Raw genomic sequence first — 20,424 nt, forward strand, 5'->3', positions numbered from 1 at the left:
CACACACACACACTCAAGACGCAGCAATCTTCCTCTAACACGGCGTACAAAAACAACCACGGTTGCTTTTTATAACCCTCGGTAAGCTCGGGATTATAGTGTACACCAGCTCGTACCGGCCCCCCGATATAAACCAGCAGCTTCTGAATGCAGCAGAAGGCTTTGACTAAGAGTGGAAGTCAAGTGTTACAGAACTGAAACAAACAGAAAATGTCACTCTATTTCTGCCACTGGTTTCTCTTTGTATTTAACACTAAATACTAAGAAAGCTGCGTTCTGTTAAAACTTTAGAGAGAAACACTTCCTCAAAGATGAACGGTGACACCGAAGTCCAAAATGAAATACTGAAACTTTGATCTTCCGGTGCTTCTCTGTGCAGTGGGAATCTCTCTTCTCTCTCAGAGGGCGAATGGGAAAAGCTCATCGGTTCCGGTTGATTATGAAAGGTGACGAGGGTTGTGTTTCAGTCTGGGACGAGGAAAAGTAGAAGCTCCTCTGTTGAGTTCTGCGTCTGAGTGAGGCTGGTTGTTTTTCTGCCTTTTTTGGTGCTGAGTGTCTGCAGAGGGAGACGCCTGGAAGTAAACATGATCATCAAAGAAGCACGAGTCAAGAAAGAAGACGAGGGTTAAATTGAAGGGGATTGAGACTTTAAATTGTCCCTGATGCTGTCGTTGTTTTGATCACTCTTCTCGCTTACATTTTGTCGCCTCTGCCTCACTTCAAACTTCTTTTGCAGCGTTTCCACCTTCAATTCTGAAGAGGAACCGATCTATCCCGATGGCATCGATACTCTTCAAACATTACATACAGAACGTAAAAAAACAGGAGAGTCAAATCAAGGACACAAATGTGATTTTTCATTAATATTTTGCTAATTTTGAAAAAGATAAAGAAAGGAAAAGATCCAAATTGTTACTGACACTTCAAAACATATATACTGGATTAAGGCGATATAGTTGATATATAGTTGACCTATATTTGGTGGCTTATTTTACAGTAAATTTGTTTTGGAAATGTGCGTTTCAATGTTGATACAGCAGGAATTTTAATTTTGTTGGAATCTTTTTTGTGTTTCAGTGTAAAGCTCCAGAAAAGGATTCACTTATGTAAACACAAGAGTAAGAAATACAAAGTTTAAAGGCAGGGTTGTTCATTTTCAAAAACTAGCCTGATTTTGAAAGCAGCATTCCCTCAGTGCTGTGTCTGCACCCCCTCCCCTCTGTGCTCCCTCTTAAGCCACGCCCCCTCACTTACATGTCCGAGCGGCCTCTCTCCAGAAGCAAAACCTCAGCTCATCTCTTTCATTGTGTAGAAACTACGTCGTCTCGCGTCTCATTCAGCAGTGAACTAACTCCGTCATCGGTGACGTACTTTGAGTGTGAGCTAGAGCATGCAAGGAGGAGAGAGCGAGCAGGGAGACAGGGAGGCGTGTGATTGGTTCATAGGATTGGTACCTCGTTGCAGACATTGGTTGTTTTTTCAGGCTTACAAACTGATTTTCTTTGTTCCTTTTTCAGAGAACTTGAGTTATTAATTTCTGTCAGGACCTAAAGACAAGTTCAACCAAAATCTTAAAAAGTGGATCTGGAGGAAATGACCAAACCTGAGAGTAATGACATGTATCTGCATTTTTAAATGCAACTGGATTCTTATGTTGACTGATCTGATAGTCGATCAATCAGAATGTATTAGCCGGTGGAGTGATTGTCTTTATCTGATTTCTGCTGAGGCTGAGGTCAAACTGGACAAAGAAGGACGAGGATCTTTTCACACATTTATTGTATTTCATCGAATACATAAAAATAAAAAACCCTCCGCACTGATTAAAAACTGAGTTTGTAAAAAAAAAAGGGAATGAATCTAATCAGTCACGATTCAAAAAGTCTTAAAGTATATTCTCCTCTGATGAAATCCACTTGCCTCCATTTTCACTCTTGCCTGATGCAAACAAACGGGCGCCAAGGGACAGGAGCTTTACAAATTATGTAACGCAAGACTGTAAATCCTCTCGGTGCTGCAGTGCCAAGCGGGACCCGGAGGAACCTGGTACCCCCGCTGGATTATGAGAGTCTTATTAACATACAGCGAGGCGGATTATAAATCATGTCCTATTTACCGCTGGTGAAAATAAAAGAAAGAATCAGGACTGAGGTTTAGGTTCTGGGTTTGGTGGCGAAGGTGAGGTACCCTGTGTGACCCGGGATTTCTCTGGGCGGGACGGTGGTCTTTAAGGAGATGGAGGTCTGGTTTGGAGTCGTTTTTTCTGTGCCGTCGGGCTGAGTTGGGGCCGAGGGGTCGGGGCCGAAATCAGGCAGAGGCAGGGAGACGGTTCGCACGTCGTGGACTCTGAGCAGGACCTCCAGGGTGCTGATCTCCTCGAAGCCCTGATCCACCAGAGCCTCGCACGTCCTCTGAACCTGCTCTATGCACGGGGAGAACGAACACACCCGACCTCCTGCAGAGAGACACAGAAAACAGCTGTTGATGAACAGTTTCCTTAAAAGACTTAAAACCAGTTACAAGTGTATCAGCTTTTTGGTCAGGGTTCATTTTAGTGATTTAAAGGATTTAACGACGACTATCTTGATCTGCCATTAGTCCGACAAACCCCCAAAATGATGAGAAAAGTCCATCCTCTCGTCTTCTCCCTGCTCCACTTTTCAGAAAATGTGTGCTCAAACAGGCCGTTTGAAGATTTTCCCTCCATGACATCACAAAGGGCAGTAGCCCCTCCCCCAGATGGGTGACACTCCCACAGCTAGGTTTTTGTTCTGCCCTCTGAGTCTGCCTTCTCACCGTAAACAAGAGGACATGGAGCGAGAAAGCACCGAGTACACCCAAGCCCTTCCAGAGAGGGGGCGTGGTCAGACACAGCTCATTTACATACTTAAAGGTACAGACACAGAAACAGCCTGTTCTGAGCAGGGCTGAAATAGAGGGGTTTATAGATTGATTAAATACCACAACAAACACTTGGAAATCTGGAGGCTTCCGAGGTATGGCCTCACAAATCTGACAGCATGTGGCAGCAGGAGGGGGAGAAAGTCTCTGTTGTAATTTACACTAAGTGATTCTATTAAAGATCCTGACAAGATGAGTGCAGCTCCACTTAACCCGGGTTATCTGCTCAACTTGTTCTCTAAGGGCCAACACAGAGAGATGGGATTGTTTGTGAGATTCACTGAAGATTAATAAATAAGTCGACTTTGAATGATCACACAATCGAGCCGCCCTGAATGGTTGTTGTGGCCACACGAGCGCGCTTCCTGACTAATTGAATTTTCCTTGAAGCTAAAATGATCTCCAAAGAAGTGAGGAAGATGGATACATCATTGTTATCTCTGTGTGTCGTTCATTAAAAATAAAAACAGCATGGACCAGAGACAAATCATCTAAACCAGATTTTTTAAATTCAATATGGCCTCATGGGAAATGTAGGCTCTCTGTTGGGAGTCCTGTGATACCACCACTTGTATAACAATCTGTTTTTCTGACACCTTTAAAGCATATCTGATTCCCTAAGAAAGCAGACCTGCGACCTGTCGGGCTCCAGGTGGAGTTTGTGGATCATCAGGGGACGAGCCGGCGCTCTGACAAACAGAGATCACCGAGCAGCTCCGACCTCTCGTGCAGAGAACGCCGCGGGAGGCCGGAGCAATGAGCCAAGGAACCTCGAACCGTCTGACCTACAGGGGTGAGGAATGTGGCTCCGACCAGTACAGCTGGAGGCGGGAGGGGTTAGAGTAAACAAAACAAACTGAGTTCATATTTTATCTACTCTGAAGCAGAATTATGAGAATAAAAAAGGGATGAAGGGATGGAGAGAAGGAACCGTCTCTCCTGGAGGTGAAATAAAAAAACAAACAGTTCTTCTTGTAGATCTCTTTGGTTCACCGCTACAAATTGAATTCTGGTTTTTGTTTTCATTTCTACATTATCAGTTGGCTCTACCTCTCTTGGTCAGGACACTCTGGAAAAAGAGATTTTTAATCACAAGGAGTTTTTCCTGGTTAAATAAAGGAGTGTCAAACTTCAGCACAGAATAAGCATCAGCTACAAACCGCTCTAAATATCAACACAGCAGTTTTTCATCCCTCGATTCTTTTTGTTTATCAGCTCCAGATGTGAGGAATACACTGAACTTAACTTTTATTTTAACATCGAAGCCTTTTAACCAAACTTCTGATTTTGTGATGTGTGAATGAAATTGACAAGAATTCAAAAGCGATTATTGTAGAGACGGGACAGTGGGTAGAATCAGATATCGGGGAGAGAGACATTTGGGAAAGGAGCCACGTGTCGGATTGGAAACCCGGACCTCTCGCTTCGAGGGCGCAGACTGAGCACTAAGTCACCGGGTGGATCATCACCAAGTTGGTAATTCTTTAAATATATTTTAATCTTTCTCCTGATTTCGACATTGTCCCCAAAGAAGCTCCAATTTCTGTGCAGGCTTGACATATGCTTGTTTACTCCATTAACTTTAAAATACTACTGAATTTTTTTTCCCCTCTTTGACCTCCTTGGAGAAAAATGCTGTTTTCCCCCCATTTCCCAATTTTATCTTCAAAACATACTTCAGTGGATTCCTTCTCTCAGACAGGATCCACAGGAAGTTCTGGAGCACACGAGTCGGACTGACTTTGACTCTGAGGAAGACACATTGGGTTGAAACGTTAGTCCCTTTCACCCAATATATCTGCCTTAAAGTTATTTGTGTGCTCCAGAACTTTCTTTGGATCCTGTCTGAGAGAAGGAATACTCCATACACCAGACTCCATTTGGGGAGCGGCTGAAGCGGCTGAAGCGCCAGAGCTTCCCTCCTACCTTATCCTACTTCACCTTTCAGAGGGGAATAATCTTCAGTCTGCAGTAACAATGGGACACCAGCTGATGAGAGACAATGTGTCTGGAGACATTGTGCATGGAGTTACTGAATGAAACCGAGAAGTGCAGAGGGCAGCCGTGCTGAAGGCTCCATTGTGTCTGATAAACACTACAGGAGACTTCGGGATGTTTCAGATAGCGGTCGTTCCTTCTGCTAACAGGACCGGTGTTCTCCCTCGAGACGGCCATAAACACAACTCAACGGTCTCCAAGCAACCAGGACGAACACGCAGGGAGAGGCCGGGTTGATCATTATACAAGGAATGTGCAAAGTGATTATTAATAGCCTCTAATATCAGCCTGTGTCATCATGTCGACATCTAGCTTCTATACATGCGTTAACTGTGATTCCTTATCTGGCTCTGTGTTCAGGGGACATGTTTGTGTTAGTCTTGCACAATAATTCTCAGTGTTAAGAGCCAGCAGGGAGGGAGGATTAGGTCTGTCAGGGTCCTGGGCTTTTCTCAGAGAGGAGCTAAATACAGGGCTGGGCTGCAGGCCAAAACATTAGAAGAATTACAACTCAGAGTGAGAAAAAAACCCAAACATATTTCACTTCCCCTGCCAAGGGAAAACACATCTCAGCAACTTTGTCCTCCAGCTTGAGAGCAGATCAGGAGTCCGTCTGTGGCTATGTGCAGAACAATTAACGACAAGGTGATGAATTTGGCCCGTGGGTGAAACATGTTGCCTCCTGGTGTTTCATCTTTTACATTTTCCAGGCGAGTTTTGTTACATTTTTAAAGTAAAGTTGAAGCATCTGAACACAGAGTTCTGAATGGTGGGAAGTAAATCCAGTGTTTCATTCTGGAGCCACATTCACCAGCTCTCTCCCTGCAGCATAACCCTGTATGGTCATGGGACTGCTTCTACAATGGCTGCACTTTATCAGTATCTGTGTGTGTGTGTGTGTGTGTGTGTGTGTGTGTGTGTGTGCATGTGAGGGTCAACAGCTCATGAAAGGAATATGTAGCAGTGGCACCATAAAAGGGATTCAGAGAGGAGGAGGCAGAGCAGCATTCCTCTTCATATTCGGGGATGACTTTTAAAACATCACGGTGCATTTATGTGCTGCAGGAAAATGCAGCGTTTCATTAACCACCGAGCCGATGCATTTTTATTTTTGATGTGGTGTCTTTCCATTCTTTTGTTTTGACATTTTAGACACTTACCTCAAACTAATACATTTAGAAACATAATAATAATACATAACATAATGTTTTCTAATTGTACCGTCCTCTTCTGCAATATATTTTTTTGAATGGCACCATACTGGAGAATGAGCTCCATCAATAACTTGTTTCAGATTTCAAGGCGGTTTATGTGCAATAATTGCAGAGCAGTAGAGAGAGGAGATTGGTTCTAAATTTAGATGGATTTAGATTTAGCACAAGACGGTCAGATGACTTCTTTTTAAAGGCCCTAAAAATGCAAATACCTGTTGTGACTGATTGGTTAGGTTGCTATGTGCTCCATGTATGCTACATAAACCTTCATTTATCTTGAGTGAACGGCAGACCTGCCCGGGCATGCTGCTGGTCGTCGCAGAAACCCCAACATGCTACTCGCCACAAAGCCTAAACCTTATACACACAAACATAAGTACACACAGAAACTCACACACACAACAGCATGGTTAATGAGGGCTGTCGGCTTGGATCGATGGTCGTACGGAAAGTGCAGAGGGAGGCGAACCCGGCGGGGGGAATAAATTCACAGGCTGGTATTTTAAAATGTGCACAGTCACAGTCATGTTGCTGCTGTGCAGGAGTGAGTCACTGATCAGTCAGCAGCAGGTGACAACGGACTGTTCCTCTGAGGACGCTATTTCAATATACATAAAAAAATCACACAAACACAAAAGAGCGCAGTTGTGTCTCACCGTGTCTCTTCATAGCAGCCTTGGCGTGTTTCACGGCCTCCCACGGGCTCGGGATGTCCAGAAACACGGCGTCCGCCACCCCCGTCACTCCGAACCCGTCCTTGCACACGTCCTGGTTCCTGACGGTGACCAGGTGATCCACCCGGTGCTCCTTGAACTCCTCCGCCACCTTCTCCGCCCGCTGCTGGTGGAACTCCACGGTGTGCAGGTGACCCGTGGGGGCAATGGTGCGCAGGATGGCGTGGGAGAGGGAGCCGCTGCCCGTCCCTACAACACAGACACCACATGGTGGATGAGAAAAGCAGTTTGATGATGGAAAGAGTCAAATACTGAATAAATGAATATTTTGGATTTGATCTGTGAAAGGATCTTAAACATTTTGCTCATGTTTGATAACTTCAGAGATAATATTGCTGACTTAAACCTGGAGCTAATAAGAAGTAAAGGAAAGGTAGGATCAAATGCATGAAGCAAATTTGCTGAAAGAGAATGAACACGCTGAGAGGCTGCAGGGACCTGGAAACAACAAGCGTGCACCAGTTTTCAGTGAGTCTAGAAGTGCGCTTAATTGGAGCACTATTTATGCCAAAAGCATCAATTGAAGGTTTGAAATATTTGTAATTATCTTCCACTTTGACAAACTGTGCAATGAAATAAGCAACGACTTAGTGACGCTGATCGACAGACAAAAGGATGAAAAGATTGAGCTTCAATGAGATAGTATTATCGTCTGAATGGTGGTGAGTATAAACATGGTGAACCAGGACAAAACACAGACTGTATAAAACATGGGTGTGGTCTCAATGACGTCGCCCGTTTGTTTGAGGCTATCTTCAACTTTTTGATCAATCTAGATACAGGCAAAGAGGAGGAGCTTAGGCGGGCTTTCAGCCTCCTGGCAAACAGATAAAACATGTCCACCTGTCAATCAACTCAGCCACGCCCCTTATGCAAATTTAAGCCATTATAAAAATAAAAATAAGTAACTCTCGAACAGGTGGAAACGGGCTGTGAACGTGTTGAATTCTGCTTTAAAAATGGCTTTTGAATTTTGGATTCCTTGGTTTTTGCAGCCTCACTTGAGGAGCTGCAGTTTCCTTTGACAAACAAAATGAGTGACACATGGATGTTTTTCAATGCAACTTAAAACCATGGTGCATGTAAACGTTTAAACCTGAGTTTTCCCACAACAATACTGTATTCAAACCAGATAAAGAAAGAAACCCCTCCTCCTCTAGGACATTCTTAATTCAGTCAAACAAAGAGAAAAAGTTGCTCAATCTCTAAAACCACAAATTTACTACGTAGCTCTCAAAAATGACCTTCAGAGCTTCCTGACTCAGTCTCATCAGCAGAGATCACAGCTGTTCCCTCGGCACACACACACACACTTTCACACTGTCTCTCCTCTGAGGCTGATGAGTGGATGCTACACGTCTGAGTGGGCCCTCTTTACCCTGCAGTGCTGCTTTGTCTTTGACGCCTGCTGATGTGCAGTTTGAGAGAGAGTGATGCGAGTGTGTGTGTGAGTTTACAAGAAGTATAAATAAAACCTGTCATGTGACTTGCAGTGAAGGCGGGGAGGATTGAGCATCGAGAACGCAGCTAGAGGTCTGCAGCTCCCATCACCCCCCCCCCCCCCCCCCCCCCTTCTTCTCCCCCTGATATTACGTCACCGCGGCTTTTGTTTGTGCGGCGACAAAGAGGGCAATGTTTACCCCTCAGCAGCACTTTGACTTGCTAAAACCTCACGCTGCTGAGAAAGATTGACTCTCTGGCTGGAAACAACAGGACGACACAATAAACGCTATAAATGTGAGAGCACAAATACAATCAAGCATCAACATTCCCGAGCAGCAGAGAGACAAATCATAACAGTGAGATAAACATGCAGCTTGAATGAGCTCAATAAAGATTAAAAACAACTTGAATCGTTTGAAGGACTAACTGAACTGATGACCCGTCCCATCATAACTGTACATCAACATAAAGACCGTACATGGAATAATAACATGAGCATGATGTAATGACATCAAATAGAAAAGTGATAAACTCCTACTATCATCTTGTTGACTCTGCAGTTAAGATTCAGTTCTGGGTCAGTTTCTGTGTTACCATCAGTATTTCAGGTATCTTGTTTTCATTTCAAATGTCTCATTATGTATCGAGTAGTGTCTTTGTCTCAACTAGTTTATTCTTGTTTGAAATGTAAAGCACTTTGTAACTCGTGTTATTATAAATACACTTCTTCTTCTCTTTGTGGTAGAACAATGATTCACAGTGTAGCATGTCCTGGACATGCAAAAAGGGGTGAATAACTTTACTATAGGTAACGGAAGCTCACCACATATTAGTTAATAAATTAGTGAACTAAATGAGAACTCGCTCCCTACCAACCTGCTAGTCTACTTTTTCCTAGTGGAAGGAGCTATGTAAAATGACTCCTCTAACACCCTTTGGAGGACGGATGAACAAATTATAATCACAGCCCCAGGATTATCTGCCTAACATTCATTTCTAGAATAATTAGATTCAAGAATAACCCCTGGTATAGGACTCTAGATTAACCCCCAGAGGGGGAATAACTGTGAACTCCCCCCGCTAGGATGTTAGGTGTGAATGAAGTGTGTAATAAAAGTCAGTAGAAGAAGTGTGCCGTGGCGTGACTGCCCGAGCTTACCTTCTGAAGTTCACGGGGTGCTTAAGGGAAACGCCAGTCTTTGTGGTGTAAATGATTTCAGTCAGAGAAATGATTTCTTTCAAAATGTTTCCGAAAAAATGTATTTAAAAAACTTCAAATGATAATATAAATGCAAATATAAAACAGTAACAGTAAAAATATAAAAAATGTAAAAAGAAAAGCAAAACACCAAAGCCTAAGTCTAAACCCGAGAGTGTAGACACTTGAGGTTTTAAAAGATCTTGGTCCCAAAATGGGTATTCAAAAGTCAGAATGAAGTGGAGTCCTTCAGAAAAGCCAAAAAAAGAACCCCATCAGCTTTTTCTGCAGCGGTTCTATAGCCAAACTGTCTCTTTTTTTCAAGATTCTGTGAAACCTCAACAATGCAGATTCACAGAAACGTGATAGATACACGTGTATTCACGTGGTGTGAGTATACATCCACAGTTGATACCAAGTTCAACCAAGTTCATAACACAGGTGATACCAAGTTCATATGTGGTTTTACCTCGAAGACCGTGAACCAGGCAGATACGCTATACACCTACGAGCTCGCATGTGGTTTTTCTCAAAGTACGGCACACATATCCTGACCTCACAGGTGCATAGGCACCGTGGGTGTCTGCATGATTGACAGGATATGTAAAAGCAAAACAAAAAGTAGTTATGACTATATGACATATGAAGTAAATGATAAATTGATTAAATGATAATAAAACAAAATGATAAAAACAAATTCAACAATTGCATAACTCTTTCTGATCTTTCAACAACAGTTTTAAAGGAAAACTGTTTTATGGATGAAGCCTGAGTGACGTCACCCATCTGTTCTCTGAAGGGGGTTTTTGGAGGCTCATCAGCAGCAGCCGCCATGTTGGAAATCCTGTCTCAGCCTAACTTTTAGTCAACCTAACGACAGGCTGAGAGCTGGAGCTGAGGCGGGTTTTAAACCTCTTGACAAACCGTTACATCCCGCCTGTCAATCACACCAGCTATATATACACATAACTCGTATCCTTCATAAATTAAAAACAGATGCATTAGAAATGACTTCCATCGTTACGAGGATCTAGTCTTAACTTTGAGGGGAACGTCTGTTTAGAGCACAGTTTAGTTCAGGTTAAAGAAGGGCCGACATACGACTTAGCACTGGTTTCTGGTTTGATACAAAACAGAGACAACTGAAGTCACACAATCTGATTAAGAGAGGAAGGAACACGAGACAACAACAGCTGCCTGAAGTTTCATTTAGACTGTGTCAGTGCTAAACGTCCAGCTGAATCCTGATGACGTTGTTCAAGAAGACAAACACAAACAGAGACAAACTACCCAAGCTGTGACAAACTCTTTACAAAGATCATTATTCCATTTTTTAACACCCAGTCCGAGCAGCTCGAGTCATGTTGTGACTCAGTTTTGGAATTTGAGTACCTAATTTGCAAATGTCAGCATATATTTACATCGGCAGACTTGCCCATCAAGTCAACGTGCCAGTGGCGGTTGTGATAAAGTCTGAGGTAAGGTAAGGTCAAAAATGTTTGAGACTTTTCGATACCACATGTTTTTAAACCGTTTTCCACAGCTTTATGATTGATACTAGTACTTAAAAGTACCAAAGATTTAATTACAACAGATCTTCAGTCGTATTTTTGACCCAAAGTTTCCGAGATAGAGAACAGAGGTGGGTCCATTCAAATCCAATCATCAGAAAGTAACAGAAAAAAGACATTTCTCATGTCCCCTTGATGTCTCATAAAGATGTGAAAGTAACTCTGATGTTTCCTACAAAGAGAGAGAAGAGGAGGTTACACTGTCTCTATTGCACAATTACACTGGCAGCGTTTCAGTAAAGAAACATTTGCCAATTTAACAAGAGCAACTTGGCAGGAGTTAGCTTGAAATTTTTAGATCATTTAAAAAATAATTAACCGGCTGCCGGTGGCCGAGTGGTTTGTTCGTGTACACCATGTGTGGAGGCTGGACTCCTCATGTGGGCAGCCTGGCTTTAAAGGCCCTGATACACCAATCAGACGGCAAAGAACTAGTGGTGATGAAGGCTGACTGTGGCATCGCCTCACTTGAACACACCGCAAAGACTACAGCCGACAATCTCCTTGGTGTGTCAGGGCCCCACTCTCTTTCTTCTTGATGTCAAACTCCATAATCTGAACTGACTTTCTTAAAAAGGCATAAAAAAAAGAAAGAAGCTCAAATTCATCTAAAAAACAGAAAAGAAAAAAGAATAACCCAATGTTGTTGGGCCTACGACTTCTATTTTTGTTGCCATGGTTTCAAAACAGGTATTTGTACTAGTATCATTTCAAAGTTTAAATTCTGGCATCATGTCACCCAGAGTCAAATTGTTTCTGTGTCCAAACGCATTCAGACGTTTTTTTACTTTCACTTTCTAAAAACGGTCTGCTGAGAAAACTCAGTTAGTTGACCTCTGTCCTGGTTTTGCTTCTCACCCAGTCGACCACTAAGTAGCTTATGACAGTAAACGCGGAACAGAAAACCCACAATGACCTGCACTTCAGGTCAACAGTCCCCCTCCCCCACCACATTTTCTTACTCTTGCATCACAGCAGCCTGTCGTATTACAGAAGCTGCACACTGACACGACCTCCTAGAAACTCTGATGTGAGTCATGGGTTGACTTGACCATTCGCATCAAGGCAACACCTTCATTAAACAGAAATTTGTCATCGTTTGGTAATAATCTGCTCGTTTGTACATGAGATCACAGTGTTTCTGTCTATAAAGAGGAGCTCCATGGCTCTCAGATGACACCTTAGACTTTCTTTATTGTCATTCAAACTTGTACTTTACAGAGCAGATAAGAACAAAATTTCATTGCATTTGACTCGTTAGTGCAGGATAAAAACAGCAGCAAGTATTTACATAGAAAAATAAGGTGCAGATATAAATAGATATAAAAAGAAAAGCCATGTATAAAATTACTATACGGATAAATATATTGCACGTTTGTGATGCATGTTATATTGTATTTTACAGTTCTGTGTGGGGGTTTGAGGGGGAATGGAGGGATTATTTTTTTATGGCCTGTGGGAAGAAGCTGTTACATCCTCTCCCATCCCCCCCTCTCTGCCCTTGGACTGGAGGAAACTGCAGCTAGCTAGCTTTTACAAACACATCGGCCATGTGAGGGATTTCATTTTGGACAACTTTAAATGGAGGATGGAGGTTAAAGTATTCAAGAGAGAAGGAGCTGGGGGGTTTAATAAGAAGGAACACAACAACAGACAAGTACTAATGAGAATATTGTTATACACACACGTTTCTCAGAAGCATCTGTGATTATAAAACATGATACTGTGTCAAATGTGGAACATCTTAGGAGATAGAAAATCTAATATATTGGTTGGCAGATAAATTAGTAAATCAGCAAATATATTTTTATTTGTGCGTGATTAGAATACTTTTTTTCACAGAAACTATATCGTATAGTGAGGTCACCCAGATAGTGAGGTCACCCAGATAGTGAGGTCACCCAGATAGTGAGGTCACCCTGCGTAATGACTTAAATTGTGTTTGGCAAACAGTTTCTGTGCAGCTGTGTGGCTCTCTTAGTACCATCTGTGTTCGCTTTAGGGATGACCCCATACCGATACCAGTATTCGGCATCGGTCCGACGCTGCCTTTAAGTACTCGTACTCGTAAAACTACGCGGATACAACGGCACAGATACCACTTTACGGCGGGCGTGCGCCTCTTTTCAGTTGAGCGTGTAGGTGGAGAGAAGCGAGATGTCAGCGGTGTGGAGATATTTCAGCGTAAACGATGACGACCAAAGAAGAGCAGACTGCAAACACACGCTACAGCTAGCTGTTAACGAAGGACTTTGGGCTCAGAGGAGTGTAGCTGACGCGGTGTCAGTCGGACGTCAAATTGTTGGACATTTTAAGCATTCGCCTACGCCCGCCTGGAAGACATTCAGCTGCAGCTCAACCAGCCCGTAAGAAGACTCCAACAAGACGTGCAGACGCGCTGGAATAGCACGTACTACATGCTACAGTCTCTCACCGAGCAGAAGCTCTGGGAATATTTGTTCTCCGAATGTGAACTCCCCGACAATCTTACAGCGCCCCAGTGGACACTTCTGGACAAAAAACTTTGTCTGTTTCGGCTCCGTTTGAGGAGTTAACCCGAGAAGTGAGCTCGTCTGATGCTTTAGCGTCAGATGTAATTCCTGCTGTGATCGCGCTTCAGAGACTCTGGACCAAAGAAACAGACGCGGATCAGGGCGTTAAGTACTCGTAACGGTACTCGGTATCGGTGAGGACCCAGATGTAAGTACTTGTACTTGGTTTGCAAGAAAGTGGTATCGGTGCATCTCTAGTTAGCTTAGTGGAGTGTGCACTCCTACTCGCTACAGTACGGTAGTTAAGCTCTCATCCTGATGGTCAAAGTTGTGATGTACAGACCTCCGTCCCTCGAGTTGTACTGCCCACCTTAGCCGGTCACTCGTTGACTTTAACTGAGGAGTCTTTCACTGAAACCAGTGTACCACGAGGTTTATTTACTGAACTGTACACCACCGTTTGCTTTAAATGCACCGTTATGACCTCATGACGGAAAGAAGACGGGGAAAAGTGGCAGTGCCAGCCTCGTCAGAGCAGCTGTGTTTCCCAGCACAGGTTGCAATACACAACGAATGGGGGTGTATCTTCGATTCCGTCTGTAGATTAATTTTGAATGTAATACATAAGAAGTCTTTATGAAGGTATCTTCTTTAGAAAGCAGCGTTTAGAGAATCTTTGCATCGTTAGTCAAACTGGTGCAAAATCAACAAAGGAGAGGCTTATATATTAAAACACATGACTTACAAATTATTTTTTTATATCACAGCCCTCTTGTTCTGCTCGTGTCCGTCTGTATTAAGCTCAGGGTTTTACAGTTTAGCATTCTGTGTGCTGCACAGCCAGTCTCCTCTTTCTGACCTTTACAACCAGTAACATGCAAATTCATACCGACAGTACAGGAGACATCGCAGAACACGGCCCTTTTGAAATGAGAATATGAGTACAAAAATGTTCAATCATCAATCTTAAAGATCGACATAATCCATTAAAACACCTTCGTATAGGAATGTGAATCATTCCCTGTGTTAGTGTCTGAGCCATTTGTTCCAGTAAACCGGATAAAATGTGACTCTCATCCCAGGATGCTTGAATATATCAAAGGAATGTTTGTTGCTATCGTACATATTTAGGTTCACTTGAACACTAAAGTGTCTATCTTTTAATTATTTGTGTGTATCATAGAGAAGCATCGATTGGGAAGATCAGGGCGGATACGATACCGATGTTTGAAATAACAACTTAGTCGATTGCCGATGTTTGTTCCATGACTTCTTTTTGTGAAAGACTCCCACAATGCCAACATTTTCTCTCATGTTTGAAAACAAAGTCAGAGTTTGTTCAACAGGTGACTTAAAATAAAAACCTCTTCTCTGAATCAGTAGTTAGTAGAACTAGATGGCAGCATTAAATTGATGTGGCACAACGGATAAACATCGGCTACTGACATCGGTCCATGCCACATTATTTACTCGTTTAATCGGTTATTTGAATCAGGGACAGTGTACAAAAAAAACATTAGTCTCAGAATAGAAGAGATGCTTTGTACATGATTTAGCGAGCTAATTTCCAAGACTTCCCGGGTGAAAGTGCAGAAGTTTGTGCAAAGCTTAAGACTAGTTGGAAGACTATTCCATTCTTTAACGGCTTTAAAAGAAAAAACAGATTGTGCTAAAGCGGAGCCACGTTTAGGAAGACTGCAATCTCCGTTAGAGGCAGACCTTGAAGATCTGCTTATCAGCTCAGAGCGAAGTTTCACAAAGCTTTTCAATGGTGGGGGAGCAGCATCATGGATGATTTTATACACTAAACGGACATCGGTATAAAAAACTAAAATGTCAAAGCTTAGAATTTTAGATTTATCAAGAATATCACAATGATGTGATATCATACTGTTGTGGTTTCCTGTCAGAGGGCTGATGTCTGTCAACAGGGCCAAAATCGTCCGGTACAGATGTTGAAGCGATGCATTCATGGTGAATAAGCACTTTATCAAACCCTCTTCTAGGGTGGGGCACAGACAAACCCAGGTAGTTCAAAGATTATGTTAGCAGTATGGCTAATTAGATGCCGTTCTGTGACTCATTAGATTGCTCATATTCAATGTTGTTCACAATGACACACATGTCTATGCATTATTGGTTCTTAACGCGTCTTAAATTAACCCTTACCCGACTCGCAGACGATGGACCCTGGCTTCAGCTCCAGCATCATGGTGATGGTAGCGATGTCGGTGGTGTAGAGGATCTGTGTGCGGTGAGGCAGGGTGACTGTCCACAGCTCAGCCGTCGGGTGAAGCACATGGACCCACCCGCCTTTGCTGCAGGTGATTTTGGACCCATATCGCTGACCAATAAGGTCTGAGGAGTGGCGGATGACCCCGTAGCGTGTCTGCGTCTGGGTGCCCTGCTGCACCTTGACGGGCATCATGGAGTCATGGCTCTGGTAGATGATGGCGATGTCCCCTTCCTGAATGCAGTCTGAGTACTCCACAAAACTCATGGTGAGCACTGGCACTCTGTTAACAGAGAGGTAGGAGATAAAGTTAGATCAATAAACATCGTGCCTGGCCGCCGAGACATAAGGTGAGGACGAGGAGCCTGGGCCGGATCGAGCTGGGGCGGACTGGTAGTGTCGGTGCTCTCACTGTTTGTCTATGGACACAGACATACAGTCTGTTTTCTGACAGGAATTTCCAAAATCAATTCTGGAAGAAATCTCAGAATCAGTTGAGGAAATGGTCTTATGTGTTAAATATGTCTGTAAATGTTTTTATTTCTATATCTCTACTGCTATATTCTATATTTTGGAGAAACTGTAACGATCGAATTTCCCTCTGGGATTAATAAAGTATTTCAGATTCTGAACTAGAAGACCTTAGTGGGAGTGGCCTGCGGTGCTGTGCATTCTGGGATTTGGTGTCTTTCATCCACATGAGCCAAAAAGACACTCTCTGGGTGCGTTCGAATTGTCCCTCCTTTTACTATCCACTTCACCTCAACCCCGGAAGCATTTAAGTGGCGGCCATGATAAGAGCCGTTTGAGTTCTCTAAACGTTAAGGAAAGGTGGGTCAATGCTTCCTTTATAACCTCCTTTAGCATAGGATACTCTGGACCATCCTTTACCAAAAGGAGATGAGATCTGACGCCCCACAATTCCTCCTTTACAGCGACTCGCGCATCCGACCATTCACGAACATTAACGATGACAGAACAGGGAGATCATGTAAGTTACCATTACAATAATATGCCTTGAACAACTTTCAACAATCTTTAACCCGTAGGCGAACTATGAACGTTTTATTCAACATATTTCATTCAATTCAGAATGTTTTGTGCATTTCTTCAGTTGTACATTCTTGTCTTGCATAAATGTAACAATTGATTTCATATTTATGTTGATGTTGATTTCTGAGTGGACAGGAAGCTGATGGTTTCACATTTCTTACCTGTAGCCTGGTGGTCTATATTTCTTGTATTTCAATCCCAACCTTGTGGTGATCAGGATTATTTCACCGGTAAGAAGGCACAGGGGAAAGTTTTTTAGACGCGCTTTTTGTAGTCCATTTTCGGAACATTGTAGTTTCAACACGGCGAACTCACGTCATTAACCTCCGCCGGCCCGTCGCATTTAATGACGTCACCTAGTGGAAATGTGGTCGGATTGTCAGAGCAACGAGATCGCCTTTCCCTAAGTCCTTTATGAATTCTCCTAACATCTTTCCTTGACCTCATGACGTTTCCCCCGGGGTTAAGGTGAAGTGGATAGTGAAAGGAGATAGGGGGGACAATTCGAACGCACCCACTGCCTTTTCTCGGTCAAGAAGGCACCAACTTCAAAATGTATTTCACATTTCTACTACATATAGGACCCAATGTCAAAACAGATTCATGTTTCAACGGGTGAAGTATCCCTTTCATGACAGCAGGTAAAATGCTGTGAACATTATAGTTATATGTATGTGACCAGGACAGTTGCTTTTTATAGCTAAGACCAGGGACATGTTAACATATTTAAATTCAAAGGCACACAGAGCAGTAAATTAACAACAGTGCAAGTACGAAACATTTTAACCTAAATATAAAGTGTCAATTTAAATACAACTTAAAAAAATATATATATAAAAGAGTAGATATAAGAGGACAGTGATCAGACTAACAGATGTAAACAGAACAATATGCAGTAAATGAGAAAAAAATATATATATACAGAGCTATGTGCAGGTAGGCTAAATACTAAATACTAAATGATAAGTTAATAAGGTGAATAATGGAACAACAGAACTAATATAAACAATATAACTAAAGGTAAAAATGAGATAAATAAAGTGACCGTAGTGCAAAGATGGATAAGAAACATCAGGAATAAAGTAACCAGAACTGTTTGAATACTGAAATAGAAAGGATAGAATAAAGTGATGTAGTGCATGAGACCAGATAAAGCAGAGGCTGTTAACGGCAAATGGAAGGAAAGTAAATGTACATAAGTCCAAATATGAAACTGAAGAAGAACACAACTAGTTAAATGTTTGTGTCATTATTGTTTACTTTTCAAATCTTGAGCACATGTTTAAAAATGAAGTTATATGACGCTGTTAGTGTTTTGCTGTTAGTTGTCATGTCTGTTTTTTGGAAGATGCTGGGTTGTCATGGTAACCGCTCAACTGCCGATTCTGCGAGTGTTCTCAAACATCGTTATTTTTAAAACCAAGAAACACAACAACGGTCGTTTCATTAAACAGAATCTCTTCAGGAGGACACAGACGAACTTTTTTTCTGCTTTTCAACTTTTCGCGGAGGAACAAACAGAAGAAACAATGAGCGACAACCTCGAGAAGATGTGAGCAAGATTCATGTTTATTCAGCTGATCTTCACTTCTGATTGTTTTCTCCTCTCAAAGTTAAAGTTTAGTTTAGTCAGGAAAGTTAACTAACAGTTGGAAATTCAGATTAAGTTTAATTTAGTTCAGCCTACAAGTTAAATACAAGTAAAGAGGCAGACACTTTTACATAAAGGAGGGAAACTTAAACAGAAACTAATTTAACGGTGACAGTTTTTTACACTTTCTGCTCCTACGGTCAGAAAAGGTTTAGAAAGCTAGCTAACCTTCACGCAGGGTATTTGCTTCAACTATGTTTACAATTTGGAGGCTATTAACAAAATGTAAAGTAAGGTCTCAGTGCAAAAAGTCTGCGATTTAAAACATTAAAAACGTTTTCATCTGGCTCGACTTGCCAGCGAACTAGCATGCTAAGTTTAGCCAACATAGCCGTTACGTTCGTTTACGTTAACAGCCGTTACGTCACTCAACCTACCGTCAGTTGTTCGACTTCAGTGTTCAAACGAAAACAAACTTTGTTCGGTTAACGACAAAAACCCTTCCAGCTTTGAATGCCGATAAATGTGCATGTGGAACAGCACTGACATTCCCATTCATTTAGCCGCACACGTGTGTTGGAAGTCACTGCCGGAAGTCGGAGCATAGTGATGGGAAGTCCGGCTCTTTTCAGAGAGTCGGCTCTTTCGACTCCCAAACGGATCTTTTGTAGCCTCAACTTTGCAAAAATGAATGGTTTGTGTGTTGAAACCCATTTTTTGCGTGCATTTATTCAGTTACAAAAGCATTCTTACTCTTGTTTAATATTTTAATCAAACTGCCGGAAGTTGGGGCAATTCGTCGTGATGGGAAGTCCGGCTCTTTTCAGAGAGTCGGCTCTTTCGACTCCCAAACGGCTCTTAATTTAAGATAAGATATACTTTATTCGTCCCAGCAGGGAAATGTAGGTGTTCCAGCAGCCAGCATACATACAAACACACAACACAACACAACACATACATATCCCACCCATACAAAAAACATGAGCCCACGAGACATAGCCAGGATAAAAAGTGGTATGGATGGTCCATGTGCATAAGTAGCTGTTACTCAAATAATTATGATAAAAAAGCAGTCAAGTGTGCAAAATACAGTTTAATATATGTTGCTCAGGCTAAAGTTTAAAAGTTTAAATATCTTCTATCCGTACTTAAAGGGGAGTCGTTATAAAGTGCAATTGCAGTAGGTAAAAAAGTATTTTTAAATCTGTCCTTTTTGTAGCCTCAACTTTGCAAAAATGAATGATTTGTGTGTTGAAACCCCTTTTTTGCGTGTGTTTATTCTGTTACAAAAGCATTCTTACTCTTGTTTAATATTTTAATCAAACTTTTTAATTGCACAAATACACAAATAGATAGAATCTTTATTATCATTGTATACAAGGACACAACGAAACTTTGTTAGCAGCAATCCTAAACAGCAGCATTTACAAAAACAACAACAACAAAAATATATATATATATTTGTGGTGATATGAAAGAGAAATATGCAAAAAGTGGCCAGGGAAATTGCTGTTCAGTGAATGAATGATAATAATAATAATAAATAAATAGACAGTTGTGGTGACTGAAGAATATATACAGTTATTGTTTTGCAGTGACTGATTAGATAAACAGAAAATTCAAATACAAAATGCAAAAATACAAAATTTTGTATTTACAAAATGCAAATACAAAATAAATACAAAAAAACTGCAAACAAATCCACAGAACAGAACCAGAACTCTTTAATCAAACATTATGAATGCCCTCAGTGCAGGTTGGCCTTGTGAAAAAATTAGATGCCTCAGCTTGGATGGGCTGATGCGATTCCTTCTTTCTGTAAGTATCTGTTATCTGTTTTTGAGAAAGGAACAGATGTTGCCACAATACACAGTCTCCCCTCCATCACCTTCACCAGGCGTGGGAAGACTGGGACCTCAGTTTCAGTGTTTCAAAACAGTTCTTCATTGAAAAATATAGAAAAAGAAAATAATAATCACAAGCACTTTTAGTTTCA

The 20,424-nt window shown here is 41.9% G+C and overlaps 1 protein-coding gene across 1 annotated transcript; it reads right to left on the reverse strand.

Annotated features, from left to right (window-relative positions):
- Positions 1-1,804: 1,804 nt before the first annotated feature.
- Positions 1,805-19,002, reverse strand: trmt61a (tRNA methyltransferase 61A). Its single transcript, XM_061062539.1, has 4 exons — positions 18,866-19,002; positions 15,721-16,067; positions 6,770-7,036; positions 1,805-2,455 (listed from the first exon to the last, which is right to left on the reverse strand). The coding sequence occupies exons 2-4, from the start codon at positions 16,049-16,051 to the stop codon at positions 2,154-2,156; spliced, it is 900 nt and encodes a 299-aa protein (XP_060918522.1). The 5' UTR covers positions 16,052-16,067; positions 18,866-19,002; the 3' UTR covers positions 1,805-2,153.
- Positions 19,003-20,424: the final 1,422 nt, after the last annotated feature.

This window comes from Labrus mixtus, chromosome 18, assembly GCF_963584025.1.
Source record: "Labrus mixtus chromosome 18, fLabMix1.1, whole genome shotgun sequence".
Classification (NCBI taxonomy): Eukaryota; Metazoa; Chordata; class Actinopteri; order Labriformes; family Labridae; genus Labrus; species Labrus mixtus.

Coding starts and splice junctions, on each gene's coding strand:
- trmt61a (XM_061062539.1), bottom strand. CDS start 16,051: ATGAGTTTTGTGGAGTACTCAGACTGCATTCAGGAAGGGGACATCGCC. Junction 7,037..15,720: donor GTCCATCGTCTGCGAGTCGG/GTAAGGGTTAAT, acceptor TCTGTGTTGTAG/GGACGGGCAGCGGCTCCCTC. Junction 2,456..6,769: donor GGCTGCTATGAAGAGACACG/GTGAGACACAAC, acceptor GTCTCTCTGCAG/GAGGTCGGGTGTGTTCGTTC.